This window comes from Thermobia domestica, chromosome 2, assembly GCF_964235325.1.
Source record: "Thermobia domestica chromosome 2, izTheDome1.hap1.1, whole genome shotgun sequence".
NCBI lineage: Eukaryota > Metazoa > Arthropoda > Insecta > Zygentoma > Lepismatidae > Thermobia > Thermobia domestica.
This window is the reverse complement of record NC_137455.1, coordinates 179,974,709-179,997,132: the sequence shown is the minus strand read 5'-3', so window position 1 is coordinate 179,997,132 and position 22,424 is coordinate 179,974,709. Positions and strand designations below refer to the sequence as shown.

The window sequence follows — 22,424 nt, the reverse complement described above, 5'->3', positions numbered from 1 at the left end:
CACGTTTCAATTTTTAGACGTCGCGGACCCCGTAGCCAGGTCACGCGGACCCCCGGGGTCCGCGGACTCCAGTTTAAAAACCACTGCTCTACACTCTTTGGAACATACTATCAACAATCATTTAGGACGATTGCTACTAAAGTCATGTTTAAGTAAAAATAATATGTTATGTTTTGGTACTCGAGCATTCAAATAAGAAATAACTCCAAGAAAGTTCCCTGTTCTAGCGCAGTTACCTTCTTTCTCGAAACGAAATTGACAAGAGAAGTAACAATTCATTAAATTTTCTTTGTATAGTGTGATACAATTCATATCAAAGTATACATGAAATTCTTCTTTACATTGTACAAATAAGAATTCGACATCAGTTGCTTTCGTAAGTTTAAGTTAAGAACTAATGATTTAAACAGCTATTTACTTATTTCTATTGAAGATATATCTTCTTCAAAATGAAACTACATTAACAAATTGTTACTTTTGTGGGCTACCCCGTAGCCTCATGGGTACAGCGCTCGCCTTTGGCGCGTCCGGTTTCGGGTTCAAACTGTACTGGGAGTCCTCGGATTCAAACCGATAGTGATTTGGATGTTACTATAAGCTATAGGTCCCGTGTCTACATAGCCTCCCTGCTGAAGAGGGACGCTAAACTCCCCAACGCACCCTGTTTTAAGTCAAAGGTCAAATTTCAAATTTATAAAGCATTATACATATTATCATCCAATAAGGTTCAATTTTTAATTGAAAATTCTGTTTTTCCTATAAGTGCAACTACTACTTCCGTTTAGTTTGCTACATTTTTTGTTTACATACCAGAAGATTGCAAGGTATTCTTTTACAAAATAGTAACTTTGGATGATTAGGTTTACGTCTGATTTGCATGAACATTTGATTCTGGCACCAAAGATTGGCAACAATTATTAAATTATTTTAATAAAGTATCTAATAATTCATCCCCGAGAAAGATTAAGTGAATCGAACTTATCTTTAGTTTAAAGATCTATTAAAAGTATTATTTATCTATTCCAAGTTATTTAACAAATAGTCAAGTTGCTGATACACTACAATTCTCATTCTTCAAGTCAACTTCGGTGCATTTTCAGAAACCTGTATAGATCAACTTTCAATTACAACCATGTTCAACAACACAACAAGAGTAAACACAATTCAGAAAAGGAAACTTTTCTTACTCCGTTATCACGTGACATAAAAATTCCCCCCCTCTCTCTCCATGTCCAATATACACAAAACAAACCCATTCACCTATGTTATGATTAGAACGAAACAGTTGCATCCTCCTGTTGAGGGATGCTGTCTTTTCAATCTCTCGCATATTGACCGAAAGCCAATGACTCACAGCAAAAGGATGTTTTCAGTTGCAAATTCCAAGAAGGACAGGAAGAAGTAAACCATAGCCGTCTTTAGATAGCTATGAGTAGCTATGAGTAAACTCTTCGCCCGCAGATTAAGGTAAAACTATGTTGTTTCTGAACACAAATGCATGTTTGCCGATAGAATAACCATAAATTATTTTTCTCCTGCAGCGAGGGTCGTTTGCACACGAAGCATTAAAAAAAAGATAAATAAACCAGTCTCACGCTCAAAGAAATATAATAATTCAAAGAAGCGTAGCGCATAAATAGGCCAATACTTTAAATGAGGATAATAAAAGTAAATTTTAATTTAGCACTCTAAAGTACATTTGGAAATACAATTTCTTCCAACATTTCAGTCAGGGTTCGAATTAAACTTTCGAACGAGAGGGTTATGTTTATGTATTGTTGCTGTAAATGTAGAAGGCGAAAATTTATCCCAGAAATGGATGTTATGTTACTTCTGTGATACGAGCCGGACATACATTTTTACCGAAGGGGAATTTCCCCGGCATCCCCCGTTAATTCGAACTATGACTTTAGTAGGGGGCTGCAAAAAATTTAGGGGGGGCTGAGCCCGCCCTTGCCCCCCCTTGACTACGGGCCTGGTTCGCTGAACAAAAGTGAACCTTTCTGAAAATGGACTTGAGATCCTTTCTGCTCTGTTCTGAAATATTTTATAAAAACTAAGTTGGAGCTAAATTTATTCTGCAACCCAAGTTTGTTGGAAACGCATAAAATTTGTTTGTTTAGTTGGATTGATTACAATCTTACATTAGCATCAAGGCTATATGAGACAGGGCTTTTTGTTTAAAGTGGGATCCTAACCATTAATTTTGAAATTTTACGTCGGATCGCAGTCAAAATCGTTACAGCAAATTTCGACGTCTCGTGCCTCTAATCTCAAAATTTAATGTTAAAGGATTGAAAGTTGCGCCTTGTAGCGTAGTGCATACAACAGACAGACGAACAAATTGAGATCAAATTGTCCCAGACACTGACTTTCGGCACTGATGTTACTAAAATATCACTCTTTAATGGTTAGTTACGCGGGCGACTGCCATACCTTGCGCTTTCTCGCGTGGTCCGTTCATACAAGCTATGCCAAAGTGTAAAGATTTTAAGAAAATTTAGAACTGAGGTGGGAAAGAGGGACGAAATAAAATTTTCATAATATAATGAAAAAGATATTGGGTTGATACAAAATTAATCTTACCTGAAGTTTCCAGTTGCATCTCAACCATAATCATCAGAAGCAATTTTCGGATCAACACTTTTACCATTTGTTTGGATTTCCAATTTTTTCATAACATTGCATTTTTCATAGTGATTCTTCCTTCTTTGAACTAAACCAACCATTTCTTTCTCACACGTTTCGCAACAAACTCGTATGGTCGTTTTCTTATCTGATGGAGTTTGAGTTACTTTAATAAATTTGCTCCGAATGATGTCCTTTTCTCTTCCCGTAAAACTCATGTTCAACTATTCCAAGTTGTACGGAAACCAGGCCCGTATACACGTGGGGTCTAGGTCCCCTCAAATTTTTACTGACCCCCTAAAATTTTCAGGACAGGCTTGCAAATGAACTATAATATGGTTGAATCGCCCCCTCCTAACTTCTATCGGTTCCCCCTACATTTTTGGTCTGGTTACCGGCCTGACGGAGACTGAGAACCAACATGTACTGAATCAACGAATGCCTGTGATATTTTAATTTAAGAACCGTAATTTAGTAAATAACATTTAGTTTGTTTTCTGAATACAACACGAAAATTTGTTTCTATGATAATTATTTTATTTATTTTTCAATACCAGTTCTACAAGTAGTCCAACCTTCGACTACGACACTTTCTAGCAAGTTAACTGAGAAGCATTTAAATAATACAATATACGTTAAAAATAAGGGAGAAAAGACGAAATGAATTACAGATCACTACATTCACCTGCTGTAGCCACGAGAAATCAAAAATTCACATAAAAAGAAAATAGTCTTCTGAAAGGGGAGCACTTTTGACAATTTTCTTTCTCTGGCAGATTTTTTTACAAAAATAAAATAGAATAAAAATAAACATGTTTAAAACAAATCTTAAAAAAAACACACGTATTTAAAACAAAATGTTTAGAACGTATATACAATTTGTTTTAAACAAAATCAATTATTTAAAACAAGTTTTAGTCATTTGTTTTAAACATTTTGTTTTAAACAAAACAACCCTGGTGCATGTCGACTTCAGAGATATGTATTGTGGATCATCTTCCGCCGTAACTTGTTCAGATTTCTGTTAGTGCTAATGTCAGGTTTTGGACCACACGAGTGTTTTGTGTATAACACTACCAGTCCTCACACGTTTTTGTTAGTGCTCGGTTGATAAATTGTACTTTGAAAACTTTCTAGTTCTGCTGCAGAAAATTATTTCTTTTGGCCTTACGATCCTGAACATGTGCAAGGAAAAAGTGGATGATGAGAGTAATTTTCGTTTAATTCGTTGCTTGTTTTCATTGTTAATAGACTTCAAACGAAGCTTTTCAGTTTGACTTGTATACATGTGTGAATGTAGGTATGTTCGCGATTAAATCGAGAATCATTGGTCATATTTCGATCCGATTTTCACTAACCGAATAAGCTATTCTTACTGAAAGTTCTTACGTATATAATACTTTAAAAATTTTAATAATTAATTTTTACAAAATGAAATTATTATTGCAGTTTGACAAAAAAATCTTATCTTAAAATATTCCGCAACCAGATAATCAATAAAGTTGTGTTGGTTGTATATCACCAAAGGAGTTAAGAACATTTTTATAGTCAACTTTTTCCATATGGTTTAGCTTGTTTCGTGATGGATGTTTAAATCGTTTGCTATGTTATGAATTGCTTATGGGCCAGTCTTACGAGACTTTTACCAGAACATAATCCACTTTTTCAGTGATTGGTCGCCCACTACGAGGACTATCTTGGACGAAAGTGGAAAAATGAAACAAACTTGAAAGAAAAATAACCGACTTCAAAATGCACTCAGGAGCAGAAAATGGACTTTTTTTTAAAGTATGAACTGACTAAAAAACCACTAGAAAATATAAAATAATAAAAGGGCTAGAAAGCAGAAAATAATAATAATAATCCACTTGAAAGCAGAAAATAGTTTCATTTCATTCATTTCTCATCATCACCGTCTCCTTTAGCCTAGCTGGCATAACCGTGGACATAAACCTTAAAGATTTCATTTCAGAGTTCTCGAAATGAATAGTTAAACCTTCCACGTCGTTCAAGTCGAACTTCAGCACCCATCGTTATAAGGGGCATAAAAAGTATCATCAAAAATGAGTGATAATAGTGTCGAATTCATAGTTTTAGGAGTCACTGAGATAGATAATAACACTTCTGACGCCGTTTATGTCCAGCTTTTGCCCCCATCGTCATGAGATTGGGGGAGGGGCGTGAAAAATATGTTCAAAATGACCGAAGTTAGTGTCAAATCCATAGTTTCGGGATCGCTAAACGTATTTGTGACAGTCCAGGTGCCTTTGAGCCCAAGTTTAGGCGAGAAGGTACATGGTTCCCAGTCTGGGAACTGATAGGGACAACGCCGAAGACGTTGCTATTCAGTATGAGTCTCTCAATCCTTTCATCACTTTGTATAACTTCTAGCGTTTCTATTGACAGGGGCAACGCCAAAGGTGTTCCTCTTCCTTATTTATTTCACTGATTTTTTACCTTCAAGTATGATATATTGCATAAATCTTATCGTTCCCGTGCGAAGAACGGAAATTTAAGCTATTATTTAATAATTCGACATTTTCTGTTGATCATTATTATTACTAGAGTCTCCAGATGAAGATAGACTACTTCCTTGTTGATCGCAATTGTCACAGGTCGCAATTTCACTTCACCGTCTGTGCACGTCTCCTCACAGCTCTTTCATTTTCAGAACAGGAATACTGACTCATCCTTTAAATTCCTCGTAACTATAAAAAAAAAAAAAAAAAAAAAAAAAAAAAAGTAAGAAACAAAATTACTTAACTAAAACCTACAAAATATTCTTTGTACAGTAACTACACCGAAAAACATGAATTTATAATAAGAATACTATTGTACAATATATTGGAACAAAAACACCAGAGGTGTAAAAAGTGCAGCCAAGTTCGTCAGCCTTAAAAAGTGTTGAGATGAGGATGGATGAGTCAAGTTCCTTGGCCATGCATCTGAAACGAACACTGAAACTTGGCGCAAGGTGTCTAACACATTTGAATATATTAAGATGCCTGTTCCTAGTTTCACGGTCGGGACATTTCAGCCCTAAGGCTAGTGGTGACCCCCAAATCCACCACACTCACAAACACTATCCCTAAGGCTCGTCAACATCATTTACCTTGATACTTCGTGGAGGAATATAAGTGGACAGATTTTCGCCCATAAAAACTCCCATAGCACATTTCTCACATTTCGGACTTTTTCTATACTCAAGTCATTATAGAGTACCTTTATGCAAAGTTTCACGTCTCTGTCTCATTGGGAAGTACCTAATCAATTTGATGAGTGAGTTAGTGAGCCTGAAAACTGCATATTTTAGGGGTCCAGTACTCGAATACGGTTGAAGGTAGGAATGTGAGATTTGGCATATGAGTACATCTCTTGGATATCTCCTAAAATTCTAAATTTCATGTTTCTACTCTTAATAGAATCGATTTTACAGAGCTTCGAAATCGGTGATTTTACCCAAAACTCTTGTTCGTGTATAATATGCTTAGGGAAGTGCAGGCCAGTTCTCATTTTCTTCGCGGAACTTGGCTGCCATGCACTGCCGTGCATGTTGATTAAGTGGCGTAGTTAAAGGAGGGCTTATGGGGTTGAAGCCTAGTATTATTAGTACTTTGGTAGTGAAAAAGATCATTTTCTTGTGAACCCGAACTAATCGTAAACCCTAGTTACACAATGGTTATATTAGTATACATTTTCTGCGCTGCTGTATGATGTTTACAAGCGCCTGCAACCTCTTTTCTGTTTTGTTGTAACACCATTCTATCATTGAAGGTATTCGAATTGAATGAATTCGTGTCACATCATATTCGTAAATATTTATCCTCATTCTGATTTGTTTTTTGTTATTTACACTTCTTTACTCAACGTAACTGTATGAAAACGTGAATTTACAAGAGTTTACGCACGAAATATATTCTCATCGGAGATCGAATCAGGTATTCCGCACGAAAGACGAGAATATTAAACATTTTACCTGAAGGAACCCTTTTTTCTCTACATAAAAATATTCTAACCTTCTGGGAAATACATTAAAAACAATGTGCCTGTTTATGAGTATTGTAGTTCATGGATAGTACAGAAAAGGGTTTTCTTTCTTCTTTCTGGAATTGAAAGCATGTAGAGATATAAAATACCCACTTCACAATATTTCTACTACCCAGCATATTGGCTTTCAAAAATGAATTATCACGCTTCTATCTTGAACGGATTATGCACAAATATACAGGGTGCTTCAAAACAACACCGACAACGTTTGGAAGGTGATTCCTGACACGAAGATAATACAAAAAGTATAGATCAACCTAGGTGCACAAATGCTTCCTTTCGGAGTTATAGGCTGCCGAAAACATGAAAAAATTAATTTTAAAGGTCCTAGCTCCAAAATTGTGGGACCTATCGTAGTCGGGTGAAGATTTTACTTAGGAATTAATATGTGCACTATCCAAAAATACATGTTTCAGAATCATCAGGTACTCGCGTCACAATTTTTATAGACGGAGTTTTGCTACGGGCATATAATTTGAAGTACTCGCCAACCACCTCTGTAAAAACTGTTACGGAACTACCACAGGATTGTGAAACGTGGATATTTGGATAGTACACAAACTAGTTCCTAAGTGAAGTCTTGAGCCAACTGTCGTAAGTCCCACAGTTTTGGAGCTAGGGACTCTTAAAATTAATTTTTTTCATGTTTTCGGCACCCTATGACTCCAAAAGGAAGCATTTGTGCACCCAGGTTGGTCTGTACTTTCTATCTTATTTTGGTGTCAGGAATCATCTCCCAAACGTTGTCGGTGTTGTTTTGAAACACCCTGTATATTTCTAGACCAGCGTTTTCTCTATTTAAGTGCACAATTTGTAGAATTGTTTAAGCAAAAGCCCAAAAGAAAATATTGCTCACTTAAAGGAAAGAAAAATAGCTTTTTATTTTATTTTTAAATCGTCTACGAGAGCCCTAGGGTCTAATTTTTCCAGTAATATGAAGGTCAAATGTATCATTATAGAAAGCTACGCCATGGCTTATTATGAAACAGTTTCTTGACAATAAGCATAAGAACACTTACGAATTGGAAATAACAATAAGTTCTGTAGTTAAATTATCTTTCTTTAAATCAAAACTATATCAGGGCGCAAAATTTCAAAGGCAGACATACTCGCCAATCCAAATATGATGCTTCCCGGTATCAATCAACGTACAAATTATGAGAGGTACTCCTCCCTCTTCCTTTGGTTTCATAAAAAATGAAATTACATCAGGGCATAAAATTTCAAAATCAGACAATTAGATTCAGGATAATCAATTTTAAACTGGACAGTTCATATACATGTTAAAAAATATCTTATTTCTTTCGATTGAGAGTGGGAAAGCAGGGGCAAATTACAACGTTGTGAAGGCTTCACATTTCGTATTTTCTCCATTATTTTCGTGCGAAACAGAAAATGCGCAGCTCTGTGAGTTTAGGCAGAAACCATTCTCACTGAACACTGGTCGCCAGCTCTAAATTTCTAGTCGCCAATGGCGACTTGGCGACCGGAAATTTTGCACCCTGACTATATTATATACTTTATATACATATTCGGGTAAAAAATGAGTTCAAGAATTACAGTTTAAATGTTAAAAGCAAAGGAAATACAGAAAGGAAAAATGAAATCAGACAAATACTACAAGAAGAGATTTGCAGAGATGCACAGAACCCTTCATTCTTATTTTTATCAGATCATTAATTGTATATAACATTATGTATTAAGATCCGAGTCCATATAACTAAACTAACTCCCTACGGCCTCTCTGATTTTTACAGCTGAAAATTGTGGGGAAAAAATCGTGCCTTTTCCTCCAAAAGCTTCATAGTAAATGTGAAAAATGGTAATCAAAAATAGCAATTACTTCCCTAGAAAAGACGTAGTTAACGCAAGGCTCGTATTGTTCATTCTAAGATGTTGTTATATTGTGTGCATTTTATTCTATTGGTCGAACGCAAAATCATTTTATAATTCCCTCGCAGCTGGGTCATAGAGAGTAACTAGGAAATCAGCTAAATTATCTTTCCCTTGTAAAATGTGCTAAACATCCTACAATACCTAAAAATTCAAAATGCCTATAATATCTAAAAGTGTAGACTAAAGATATTTATCTACTGCAGTACGGTAATAGGCTATGGCACTTTTTCGTAATGTGTTGAACGCGGAGCATGGTACTAAATTATCTAACATCACAGTAGTACGGGAGAAAGTTGAGACGATTTTGTGCCTCTGGCTCATGGGCGTACATAGCACTACCCTTTCTAAATTTTGGCATTAGTACTTTGGTTCTCATCCTTAACTTTAGGACGGATGCACGTGACCAAACTAAAAATGTAAGTTGTCCCATACACCCGTCCCGAAAATTAAGAATATGTGCGAATGGGTTTGGGTACAAAACCTCGCGGCCAGAACCTCGCGGCGACAATCTCGCGGACCAAAACCTCGCTTGGCCAAAACCTCGCCTCCCAAAACCTCGCGGCCTAAAATCTCGCCGGGCCGAAACCTCGCCTAGCCAAAACCTCGCCGCCCAAAACCTCGCGGGACAAAATCTCGCCGGGCCAAAACCCCGCCTGGCCAAAACCTCGCCGCCCAAAACGTCGCGGGCCAAAACCTCGCGGGGCGAAAACCTCGCCACCCAAAACCTCGCGGGCCAAAATCTCGCCGGGCCAAAACCTCGCCTTGCCAAAACCACGTCTTCCAAAACCTCGCGCCCCAAAATATCGCCATACCCAAAATCTCGCCTGACCAAAATGTAAATGTTCCAACAGATGACGGACGATGGTATAAAAGACGCTGTTTCAGAAGAAGTATCACGGGTATTTGACCAAGTCCCGCGATACCATATGAAAATTCTATTTCTGTATTAGAGGATTTCAATGTGAAGGTAGGACGACAGGATGGTTATAGGGAAAGAAAGTCTGCATAAGGAAAGTAATAACAACTAACGGGGTTAGTTTCGTGAACTTTAGAACATCCAAAAACTTAAAATTTTAGCAAAAATCTAATAATATTTATGAAAGTATGAAATAATATATGAATTTTTACGACGTCCCTTGATTATGTCCTGTAGGTTAAAGGAGACGTAGATGACCAGGATGAAGGAAATGCTCGAATAAAGAAAGTGGGAGGAAACGGGAATAACCCGAGAAAGCCCACGCCCACGATGTTTTATATCTTATTATTATTATTATTATTATTATTATTATTATTATTATTATTATTATTATTATTATTATTATTATTATTATTATTATTATTATTTGTAATGTGGAATTGCATATTAAGAAACTCATTGGGTAAATTTTAAAGAAAAGTTTCATTCGCGGCGAGGTTTTGGCCACGCGATGTTTTGGGTGGCGAGGTTTTGGGCGGCGAGGGTTTGGCCACGCGAGGTTTTGGCCCGGCGAGATTTTGGTCGGCGATGTTTCGGCCGCGAGATTTTGTCCGTATCCCGTGCGAATGTACCCATGCTAAAATTTAGACGGGTGGTGGTAGGTATCCCTGAACAATGGCCCCTGAGCCAGGGACCAAGGGCCACAAAATCGTTCCAAACTCTCCCCATAGTACTATCAGTACCATTTATTTATGTATCTAGATCTAGTAAAACAATATATTTGTGGTACAGAACCAACACGGCATAATATTAAATGGTATGGACAATTATAGACAAACCGTACGTCAAGGCCTGTAGTATGTTCAAAGACATTTTTAATATATTTTCTACACAATTTTTGCAAGGAGGCCCGGATTTACTTCTCGGTGATAGGGCCCATAGATGGCGTAGGTCCTTCTGTTAGCAACTCCATTTTTTATGAAAATGATCAAGTTACAATTTGGAAGTTGCTAAATTCCTATATTTATCAATAGACTATAAACTTTATTCCTATCACCAGTGTGCGGATTAGGTTGTTAATATCGGAGGAGATAAAATGAAGCCCAACAGGACACAAGGTCCAAAGGTGAACTAATTTGAAATAAAACAAGACGCTCCCCCTCTCCGCACGCAAATATGATTGATTACCTGACAACAGTAATGAAAAATATTAATAAACTTAGCAACAGTATCTAACTATATATTACCTGAGATACGATACCCATCCCTAACACTCTGAATGCGTTTGAGGATAAGGTTGAAAGTATCTCACATGGTATTTGTGCAACGTAAGACGTTTGCAAGTCTAGATACATGTCAGTTCGTTATACTTAGTATAACACTGACATCCAAAATCATCATCGACGACGGACTGTAGGGTATGAGGATAAGATTTCAAGTGACAACTATCCATAGGCACAATAAAATAGGTAGTTAAACTGGGTGATGGTGAAAAAACAGGGAAACAGATTACCTCTGATGCTTTGGCCCCTGGTTCGATTCCCGGCCAAGGAAGTTTGTAGTGGACAGCATCGTACTCGTGGGTACTCCCGTTTCCTCCTACATTATATTTCCACTAATTCTTCCATAATCATGCACTTGCCTTAATTATCCGTTTCCCTTATCCTACAGAACATAATCGTAGTACGTTAAACTGAAAGTTTTCATTTCATTTTTTCAACAGGGGAAAACAATACACGTATTAGAAAATTAGAAACTAAATATAAGTTGTTTATATCTTTCATTTCGGAATTCAGCTATCAGATTAAAATTCCATAAAAGGGCAAGAAGCAGTGGAATTTGACAATATACGTACTCAAATCTTTTATCGCTAAACATGTTTTGTTGGGGAGGAAACAATCATTTCCGACAGAGGTGCTTCAGTTGGTTTCTTTAAAGGGATTAAAATGTGATTGAAGAGAAAAATTACTTTAATCACTCCGTTAACTTGCACCCTACCTGTCGCCAAAGGGAGTTTAGAAAACTGCCAAATCCATATCTTTTTTAAATCTAATTTTATTTAATTTGCAGTATTTCCTAGGAAACTTACTATTATTTTCCTGTTGTCGGCAATTTCAAATTTGCGAGATCACAATTGATTGAGATTTTTTTTCATGGGACCCTCAAAGGCAGGCCTACGAGCCCTCGGAATTGCCCCCCCCCTTTTTTTTATAGGCAGCCCTGTCAGTGGAAATATGATCTATCTTATGTTAAACTGTAGGTTTACTATAGGAGAAATGATAGCTCAGTGGGAGACCTGGGTTCGACTCCCGGCAGTAGCACATGTGGTTCGGATCACACGGTTAAGGTGAAGATCCACGTCTGCAGCCTTGCTGCTGAAAAGGGATGCTAAACTGAATATCAAATCAAATCAAATCAAACGATGGCTCAAAGGTAGAGCGCTCACCTCTTGTGTGAGGAATGTCTTTCGATCCCCGGCCACGTGAGTTGGTGGTGAATAACATTGTGCCGGCGGGTTTTCTCGTGCTTCTGCCATTTCCTTCCACATTCTTACACCATCAATTATTTTATAATCATTGCTTTTCATCCGTCTTCTTTAACATACAGAATATAAGCGCAGAACGTAAACCTAGAAATTTAATTTTATTTCGATATAGGTCCTATCTTATATAGCCTCAGTATTGAAGAGGCATTAAACTACAGTAATCAAGCGCAATGTAGATGTAGTATTAAAGTAGAAAGCCATGTTTAATCTAAAACAAATAATAATAAATTTGCATATTTCAATCATGTCTAGTAGGTAATAAATTTTATAGCAAAACAATTCCATATTTTCCTTTTTTATTTAAATTTTACAGGTACGCTATTAGTGCTAGTGAGTTTTCCTTTCATCTTTATTCCTTGTATCAACTGCACAGACAGCTCGGAAACATTGCAGTTCTCATATTACGCATTTTTTGTAATAGTATTTCAAACTGGTTGGGCATGTGTTCAGATTTCCCACCTGGCTCTTATACCAGATCTCACACCACGAGAAGACGAAAGGACAGAACTAACAGCCATAAGGTAAGTGGAAGAGGTTTTTTTCTTTAAAATCACCATGTGTTCTACATATGTACGTAATCCCACAACATAAATTTAACATTGAAGACTAGTCTTGCAAGCTACCTAATATGTAGTACATTGATCATTGAACTGAAAGCAATCAATGTTGCCAACAGTTTATCACATTTTCTCACTAGATCAGTCTTCAAACCAGCAGAATACCGTTAAAAATGTTTAAAAGTCACTAATAATCTCATTAGATGTGGAAATAGAAAGCGAAAACCGTAAAGTCCTTCAATAAATTCTTGGTTTGTTTAAGCTTCCTTTACAGTGTAAACAGTACGGTATACATCTCTTGGCGTGATGCAAACCACAAAAACCAAGTACAGATTCATTTAAATAACTAAAATATCCAAGTTTAGTTGTTTGGTAGACATTTACTTGCTGCAGCAGAAGCCAGAAACCCAATAGACTGACAAACAAATTTTACAAGAACCAGAACTAAGACCAGTTTTATTTTAATATTTCATATGCACCATTATTGATGACAATTCCCATAATTACTCTCGCATTGTCAGTACAACACCCTCCAACTTGATTAAGTCTAGATTGCATCCATTAAGGTTAAGTGTTTATTTTACAGCTGCCACGATCGTAGGAATCGGCATTTCTTCCAGAATACAGTATTTTGTTCCGTGATGGGAAGCTCAAAACGTGAGGTAGTTTCATTAGACACTATTTGATAAAGAAAGTGGCATACACAAGAGAGGCATGTAATAGCAATTTAATCTATTTTAGCTCCAAGAACGAGGGAAAATACAGGGTGGCCCAAAAGTAGGTATATATTCTCGTACTAATCAACTCATTGCTTTTTATATCATTTCTTATTGTTATCCATCAGGTAGACAGTTTCTTTCTTATTTTTCTCAATGTAGTTTTACTTATATCTTAAGCTCGGAACAGCCGGAGCAAATAAACCTGTAAACTATTAGTTATTAATTTCCTAAAACTGCGTATTTTCACCCCAAAATAAATAAAATTTCCTCCCTGATCTGTTCGGATTACCGGAACTCGACTGTATCTTATTTTGCTTGGATCGTTCTGTCGCGGAAAATATTATTTCACGAAAAAGAGTTAGTTTCTTCTGTTTGACATGCGAAACCCCTTGGAAGAATAGAGTGGGTAATGATTCAAATCAAAAGTTTTAAATCTATTTTCAGAAATAGCGATACGAGTGGGAACATGAGTGGGTAGTTACTCGTATGATCGCTAACAACTAATTCCAGAAAAGCGTGTATCATAAATGCATTGCAACGATAGCCACAAAACAGAGCTTTATTGTATTATAATACACGCAGGGTTCGTCACTAGTCATGCTGTGTCTAGTAGCATCTTTAAATCCCTTATGCATGATTCAATTTATACAGGCTGTATGTTCTCTGTTTTCCAAAACAATGTAAATATTTATTTGTAAAAATGAAAAGAACTGAATAAAATTATTTGTTTAAAAGATTGTATATAAACCTGAGAATAAAAACTAAGATTACAGAAAAAAACACGTTGCGTAACGAAAACGTTAAAATCCTCCTCCCTCGTGTCATACTTCGTAACGCAAGGTCAAGCCCCTCTTCCCCTTTGCCGCGTTACGTAATATGTGCACGACCCCCTAGATACGTATCACATTCATTACACTCACAGATCCCAGTATCCCGGAATTCATATTCAAATTTCTATCTGCCCATTCAATTTTTGTCTCCACATTGAATTGAAACAATTGAAAGTTATTTGTTTTCACAACAATACAAGCGGGCGGGAAAAGTAAAGAGGTGCTTTCTAATTGGTTTGCTTCTTTCTTTCACTCTTGGTTAAGTCATGCGTGTGTGTGTATTTATGTCTTGCTATAACAAACGGTTCTGCGAACTCGAAATATTTCAACAACCGGTTCTAGCGAACCGGTGCGAACCGGCTGAATAGCACCACTGTAAAAATGTGTTTCATCTCCGTTTACCCTCTATGGTCAAACCAGAAGTGATAGAAATCAATCATTTCCGGTTACAACGTTGATCGCCATAGTAAAGAAACTGCAATAGATTGCGAGAAAAGATTTTTGATATAAATTCAACACATCAAGAATAAATTCCGTCTCTTGCTTTATTATTGTATTTCTACCAGAAGGAGTAGAAATTTACTACCACTTCACAAAGCTAAGCTAGTAATAGGAGGCGACAAATTATTTTTGGTATGGATTCCTGATCCTAAGAAGATATTTCATCTCGGCTTTATTCTTCTACAGAAGCCGGAAATAGTAACAACTGGTATAACTTCCAGTTACTGATGCTTGTGTAGTAATAATTGTAAGAGATAGTGAAAAACTATTTCTATATGGATTCAACTTCCAATGAATTGTTTCTGTCTCACACATTATTCTTCTATGGCAGCCGTAGGCTATAGATCTACTGCTTCCAGTTTTAATATTTAATTCGTATAGTTTGGAAGTTATGTAGTTTCACAATATGAAACGGAAATCAGTCGTTTAATTGTTTATACATGTGTTTCAGCTCCAACAAGCACACAGTTTCATTAACCGTCTGGTCATAAGTCACAAGTAGTGATGAACGCAAGAGTCTTGGTCTTGCAGTTTGTGCAAGAGTTTTGCATGCAAGACCAAGACCGAGACCAGGAATCCCGATGCAAGACTAAGACCAAGACCAATGGGTGCAAGACCAAGACCAAGATCAAGGCCAAGACCAACACTCTTGATCAATAGCCTTGCACAAGTACCGGTACTACTTGAATTTTTTTTATATAGAATGTAAAAAGGAAGGGGGTAATCATTATATCTTTCACTTCAATTTCTTGGCTTCAGTAAAAATGCCGCTGGAGTGAATGTGTTCCCAGTAGTTTATGCAATCCGTGTGAGTCGATCTGCCTTTGTAGCATATAGCTATAGTATGTCATTTTCTGAGTCGGTTGTTTGCGTTTTCTGTAGTTATTACTCGTTTTCAAGTAACACATGTGTCATCATGTACCATGTGAGCTTTTTTGGTGGACAAACACCGTGTGCGTGAGTTTTCTCGGGCCTTTCCCGTTTTCTCCTGCTTTCTTCGGTCTACCATTTCATTCATTTCTCATCATCACGGTCTCCCTTAGCCTTGGTGAATAATAGAGGGACGTTAAACAAGATATTTCATTTCATTTAAAAACATATTGGTTTTTTCATGCGGCGGTCCCGTGTTCAACTCCCGGTTGGGACACTCGGTCGAAAATGTGCGCGGTGGCTCAGTGGTAGAGCGTTCACCTCCGGTGCTTGGGATCCCTGGTTCGATCCCAGCTCGCGCCGTGTGGACTTCGTGGTGGACAAACACCGTGCTCGTGGGTTTTCTCAGGGTTCTCCCACTTTCTTCATTCCACCATTTCATTCATTTCTCATAATCACCGTCTCCTTTAGCCTAACCGGCATAACCGTGGGACGTAAAACTCAAAGATTTCATTTCATTTTTCATTTTTTCGGTCGAAAATGTGTGAAAGCTTTTTCAAGCCAGTCGTTCTGAGTGAGATATCCACTCATTCACACCAGGCAAATGCCGGGATGGTACCTAACACAATGATATCAGGCTGCTTCCTTTCTTCCTCGTTTCTTTCTTCCTTTCCAATTCCCCGGGTTATGTGATCGCCGAAGGACGTCATTCCTCATACGTGACGAACTAACATGACCATTGATACCGAAAGTCTAGAAATCTAATTCATAATCCTAATCGTAAACGTTCTTGGCGATAAGCAAGGTCAGGAGTAATTGTACGGAAGGAACGCAGAGTAGTATATCAACCTTCATCAATTTGTTGATTAGGGTTCGTGCTTTCACCGAGTTATGTTTGGGAAATTATGGGGCTTTGGTTGCACTGGCGGTAGCCGTCCTGCCAGTTAAGACGGCTCGAATAATCTTTTCTAAGAGCATTTCAGTACCTGAAGAGAGCACGTCAACTATGGGAATTCTCTGCCTCCCATCGCGAACACCACCAATGAACTACTGACACAACATGAGATGCGAGCAGCAAATCAACAGAACAACCATCCCATCTCTCTCTGCCTTAGTGTACAAGCCACTCTTGAAGATAACTTAATTGTACAATAGACGTTCGTTGGATTGCAGACATACACTTTGATCCACACTCAACCTTAGTCTTACTGTCGATATTCTTCAAACTACTAGCAGAATGCCATCTACAGACACATATTTTGGGGTGTAAATTTCGTTCAAATTGAGCGATGTACTGCATATTAAGAAACCCAAAATGTTTTTCCACCGGCGTCTTAGTTTCATATCGAGCGCAGTAGGATGTCACCTTCGGATATGAAAGAGAATATATGAACGAAAAAATAAGGAATTTAAGTAGTTTTGATTTTGAAGGAGATATAGCACAATTAGCTAGTATTGATTAAAGTAGGTGAAAGGTTTTCAGTCAAAGGGAAGCAAGTATATGTGGTATTTATTTATTTAGAAAAGTATTTTAACTGCTTGAACTAAGTAATATGAAGGATAATTAGGATGAAAGACTAGACTGGAAATAAACTTTCATATGAACTAACCACTAAAGATAGGAACACAAGAATTGGTATAGCATAGTAAAGTTGAAAGAGGTGTTCGAGGAAAACATGCTTTCTAGCAGGGTCGTACTGATCAGACAGGAAGCCAGGAAATTTCCCGGTGGGCTCTGGACGGTGAATATTTTAGTGGGCCCTCTACCTCGTATCGTAAATAGCGGTATATGAACCAAAAGGCACACGACACGCACTCCTCGCATGCGGGAGTACAGAAAAGAACGACGATAGCACGTCGAGTACCGGCAATACAGTCAGCTAATCCCAGACCAGCATCGACAGCCCATGTTGTTGCGAAAACAGACGTTTACATTTTTCGTAATTCAACCCTTGATAGGTTCCTGATTTCCCACTCTGCTTTATAGTTTTGCTAATATTGAAGTATTAAGCTAAATTGAAATCTCAAATAATGCCATAACTTGAAATTAAATAATTTACATTTTACAGCACCTTGTTCTCCGTATAGAAAATATACAGGGTCAGATTAAGACCATTGAGGGCCTTGGAGCAGAAAATACATGAGGGCCTCACCAAAACTTTTATGACGGGCCCTTTCTCAACATGTTTAAAAGGGTCCATGAATTAACGTTATATAGGAGTGACTCATATCATGTTTTAGTAAGTTTTTTAAATTTTGGGGGGCCCCTTGGTCGCTGTCAGTTAGAGCCGTAGCTAGACTTCGGCGCCCGGGATGAAGTAGAATGTGCCCGGGAAGAAGTAGAATTCGGCGCTTCCCTCCCCTACACTTACCTCACCAAGCTTTTTTTATATACATATAAGAGAAGCAGTTTTTGTCGTTATACTACGATAATTTTTTATCAAGCTGCTTGGACAGACCATTGCAACAGCCAAAGGCGATCATTAGTATTCTTTTACAAATAAGAGTTTTTTTCAAGAGGCTTATATTAGTTTTGTTAAAGACAAAACTACCTTTTGTTGTATACAAATCCAATTGCAGAACAGGTATAGAAATTTACAACTATTTACAATCTTTCATACTATCGATAAGAAATGAAATTTCAATGCATTAGAAACAATGTGCTTTTAAAGTGTTCGAAATGGGCGACAGCATTAATTTCCAGTAATAATTGTAAACTCTTCAAATTTTATTCCGTATATGACCACACAAATAGCATCTTAATTTCGATTGTTTTGCGGCAAAATTATATTGTTAAATGTAACGGAAATTCAGAAGGAGCCTTCTTTGCGAATTTGTCAATATTGATTATGGAGATGAAGAATATGCTTAATGTTTCTTTTTAAAATGCAAATGTAGTTTGGCTACTACATATGTTTGAAATTATAGTAATTACTTAATTTCTTAATGAATGGAAGTTCTGAATTTAAGGCTACTTATTATTAATTAACATATTGAAAATACACTAACACACACACACACATACACATGTTAATATATATTTATATGTATATGAGTGTATAACTTGTATGTGTGCATATGATTGTATGTATGTAGGTAGATAAAAATATCACACAACTTGATACATATGCACAAAAAAAAATATATCCTGGCGATACAAGTAGTTGATGGTGAAATTATCCCAATAAATTCCTTCAAATTGGAAGCATTTCATGTCAATGGAATAAAAAAAGATCACTGGTAGTGATCAGTTTTTGAAAAAGACGAAATTCGTTAGGTTAAGTTCTGATCCCTGAAGCCCCTATTCTACCGCTGCTTCAAGTTAGAAAATGTTATTATTCCCCTTGTTTACCTTCATTTATAATATTCTCGCGCAAACAGCAGCCTGTGGCATTCTATATTACATCATCATTAACTAATCATATATAATAATTTTCTGTGAGTAGTAAGTAAAAGCTTGTTATGACTTACTGAAACTTGGGTTGGTAGCGAAGCAAGGAAGACTTTTAAAAAACAAAACTATTCCTTTGCAATCCCACAACAATATTGATTTAATAGGGCGCCAATACTTTTTTCGGGGTGACGCGTCGTTTATTCATTTCCAAAACTTTTTCTTTCTTCTTGCTCTTCGGCACCCTTTTGCTATCAGCGCCAAGGCCACGGCCTCGCCCCCACCCCCACCAGCTACGATTCTGCTGTTAATACAGGACAATGCAGAAGTGGTTCATTTGTATAAAGTATAAATTATTTCTGATGCTTCATATATGTATTTGTATATGCACCAGGGACGCCTATAAAAGGTTTATGGCACAAGTGTGGCATTGTTATTTTAGGGGGAAGATATGAAGTAATCGAGCTTGTGCAGATGATTGTACAGTTGCAAAAGAAGAATAGAGGATTGGGCATTACGTCAGATCAGTTAGTGTCAGGGGAGAAATTACTGCTTTAAAAAAGTTTTAAATCTGCATTTTAAGACTTTTCAGCATATTTGATCCGAGTGACACTCCGGGACTCCTTTTATTATCGGGGGAGGGGGCAGTACGTACATGTGAGTGCGTAGAAAGTACTTTCCCGGTGGGCCCCTTGGTTGCAGTACGACCCTGCTTTCTAGTGATAATTATTATTTAATATCTAGAAGAATTCTATTAGAGAACTATAGTTAATTTGATAGAAATTCGAAAGACCAGAATACTTGCTTTTAAGATGATTTGGCTGCTGTTGTGGATTGTGAATCAAAAATTAATATGATTTCAGAAGAGAGAAACAAAATCTGTGAAAATACTTTGAAATGAAAATAAATATGAAAAAGATGAAAACAATGGTGGCTTGTATGATTGAGTGTGTGGCAATTATAGAAGATTGAGCAAAGAACGCAGAATAAGTGACTAGTTTTTAATACCTAGGTAATGTTATAATGAATACATGAAATATAAACGATAAATAAAAAGGTCTGCATGAAAAATCAGGAAATATCTTTAAGATGATTGTAGTGATAACAATGATAAGCATACTATGAGAATCACTGAATGAAGAGTTTCAAACAGGACTCAAATGTAAAGTACGGAACAGAAACATAGATATTACGAACAGACGACAAACATTTTGTACTTGAATTCGCTGACATTTATATGCTGAGGAAAATGTGAAAACTTAGCTAATAGGAACGATAAACCGATGAAGTGAATTATAAATAATAGGATAAAAGTATAAAATGTGAAATGATCTTAAAGATGTTAGGACATTGTTGGAAAAGAAATTGTATTCTTAGTAACGTGGTAGAAGGTATGATGGAAGAAAAATAAGGAAGATAGAGAAATATATAATTAATTTATATTATTCATGGTATAATTCCTACACCAACACGAAGTTTCCTAAAAATTATAGTATGCAGAAACTTCTAAATATGTACCAAGTGGCCTTACCAATGATGGAAGAATATTTTACGATTTATTGTACTGATAGAGGTAGAAGATTCGCTAGCTCTTAATTCAAATAGTTTCACATTTACCCCACAGTTTTGACGTAAAATTTTTAAAGCATTTTTTGTTCCAGTCGTCTTCCACAACTTTTACATGCCTAATTCCCCCCACCCCCTTCGCCATACTTCAACTACCATAAATTAATCAAAATAAGTTACTATTTACTTTTGCCAACAGGAACCAAGTGTTTCCCGATAGCGTAAAAAAGATGGGGATTCTAGAACCAACGTGAACTCATGAAAGATATTTTGGATATTGCATTATTTTTTTAATAACTTTCCTTGTGTATTAGTTATCGAGATGCTTGAGTGCGAGAGTGGTAGATTGGAGAGAGGTACGTTGAGCTGGGATCAAATGAAAGTTCACGAAAATTTATTTATCACTTTGTATAATATAATTTATGGATTGTTTCGACTATCACAATGAACATTTGTTTTCTTTTTCAGATACGCTTTCACAGTAGCATCTAACATATTCGTGTACAGTACAACATGGATAGTCTTTCAAGTTAGCGAAGATGAACATGACAGAATTGATCCCAGTGATGCAACAAAATTCAGGGTAAAATCCTACTTTATGTCTAGCTTTTAGACCAAATATTCGTTTCCTTCTTTTCCAGTCGAGAATTTTAGACCAAATATTCGTTTCCAGTCATTTATTACTTTTATATGGTCATACGATTTTCAGAACATAACGTTAACATACGTGCACTTGCTTTGCATATCGTCGTCGTTGTGGGAGAAAACACTAACTCTCTGAATCCGAGTTTTCGTACGCTAATACAGAAAACAGAACAGTGAAATTATGTGTAGAAGTAAGAACACAACGTATGACTAGAAAGAATATAATATATATATATATATATATATATATATATATATATATATAGGCATTAATTAATATTGCCCAACTAATTTTAGCAATGATTTTCTAACTTTGAAAAGGCTATATCTCAAAAATAATATTTTGACTTGGTGACTTCTCCCATAACGATGACGATATATGATTATAGCCTTTTTAATATTTCGATTTTAGGAACATTTATGTCTAACTTTATTTCATATTTCGTTACAATTAACTGTGTCAAATATAGTCTAAGGAGTGTGAGAATGTCTTCGTAATGCCCTGCAAATATCACGTTTCAATGTGAAGCTCTCTTGTCGTTAAATTGTTACCATTCCCGCATTTTGAGTGGAAAAACATTCATCATATGTATACACGTACATAGGGGTGAGTCCGAATAAAGGAGTTGGGAGATATAACCCTCCGAAATACGGAGACATTCAAAATATTGATTATAATATGAAAATCATATTCCCTTACCCCCCAAAATAAATCATAGTTTTGCCGTTATAAGTACGTACAAACTCCAAGGTCTACCACAACAAGTTTACAAATTTTTCAGTTATTTTACCTGAAAAGATAAAAGAAATGTTATTCATGTCAAAATGATTATTTAATACAAAAGTGTCACTTAATTTGCCGAAAGATCAAACGGCAGTTGTCTAACGTAAGTTGTCAATCTCATTTCTCAGTGGCTAGTTAAATGAATTTTTTATATAATACCTAAGCTATATGAATATTTCAATCATAAGAATATGAATTTTCTCCCTTTCACTCAAGGTGGTGCTTGATTTTGTTTACAACATAGTAGTAGGTCTGCTGCATAGTATTTCATTCGAAATTTACTCCTTTTATTTGCGAATACAAGATTAAACAAAGTCCGTGCATACATAAAGGATGCAGAAAACGTCCCGGAACGGTCCAATATCTCGCGAAATACACAGATCAGCAAAAGTAACACGTGTTAAATAGTTTTGAAAAAGCTATCCAATGATACAAACGCAACCCCCTATCCCCACTCCCTTCGGGGTTACCGGGGATAACTTTAAAATTTTAAATGGGAACCCCCATTTCTTATTGTACATTTGGATTC

At 36.6% G+C, this 22,424-nt stretch overlaps 1 protein-coding gene across 2 annotated transcripts in view; it reads left to right on the top strand.

Annotated features, from left to right (window-relative positions):
- Positions 1–22,424, top strand: part of LOC145677706 (major facilitator superfamily domain-containing protein 12-like) — an 89,352-nt gene that overhangs the window by 40,039 nt on the left and 26,889 nt on the right. For both annotated transcript variants that reach the window (XM_081748119.1, XM_081748118.1), the window contains exons 3-4: positions 12,346–12,553; positions 20,935–21,049. In XM_081748119.1, the coding sequence (XP_081604245.1) occupies positions 12,346–12,553; positions 20,935–21,049 (323 nt within the window). The remainder of the gene's footprint in view (positions 1–12,345; positions 12,554–20,934; positions 21,050–22,424) is intronic.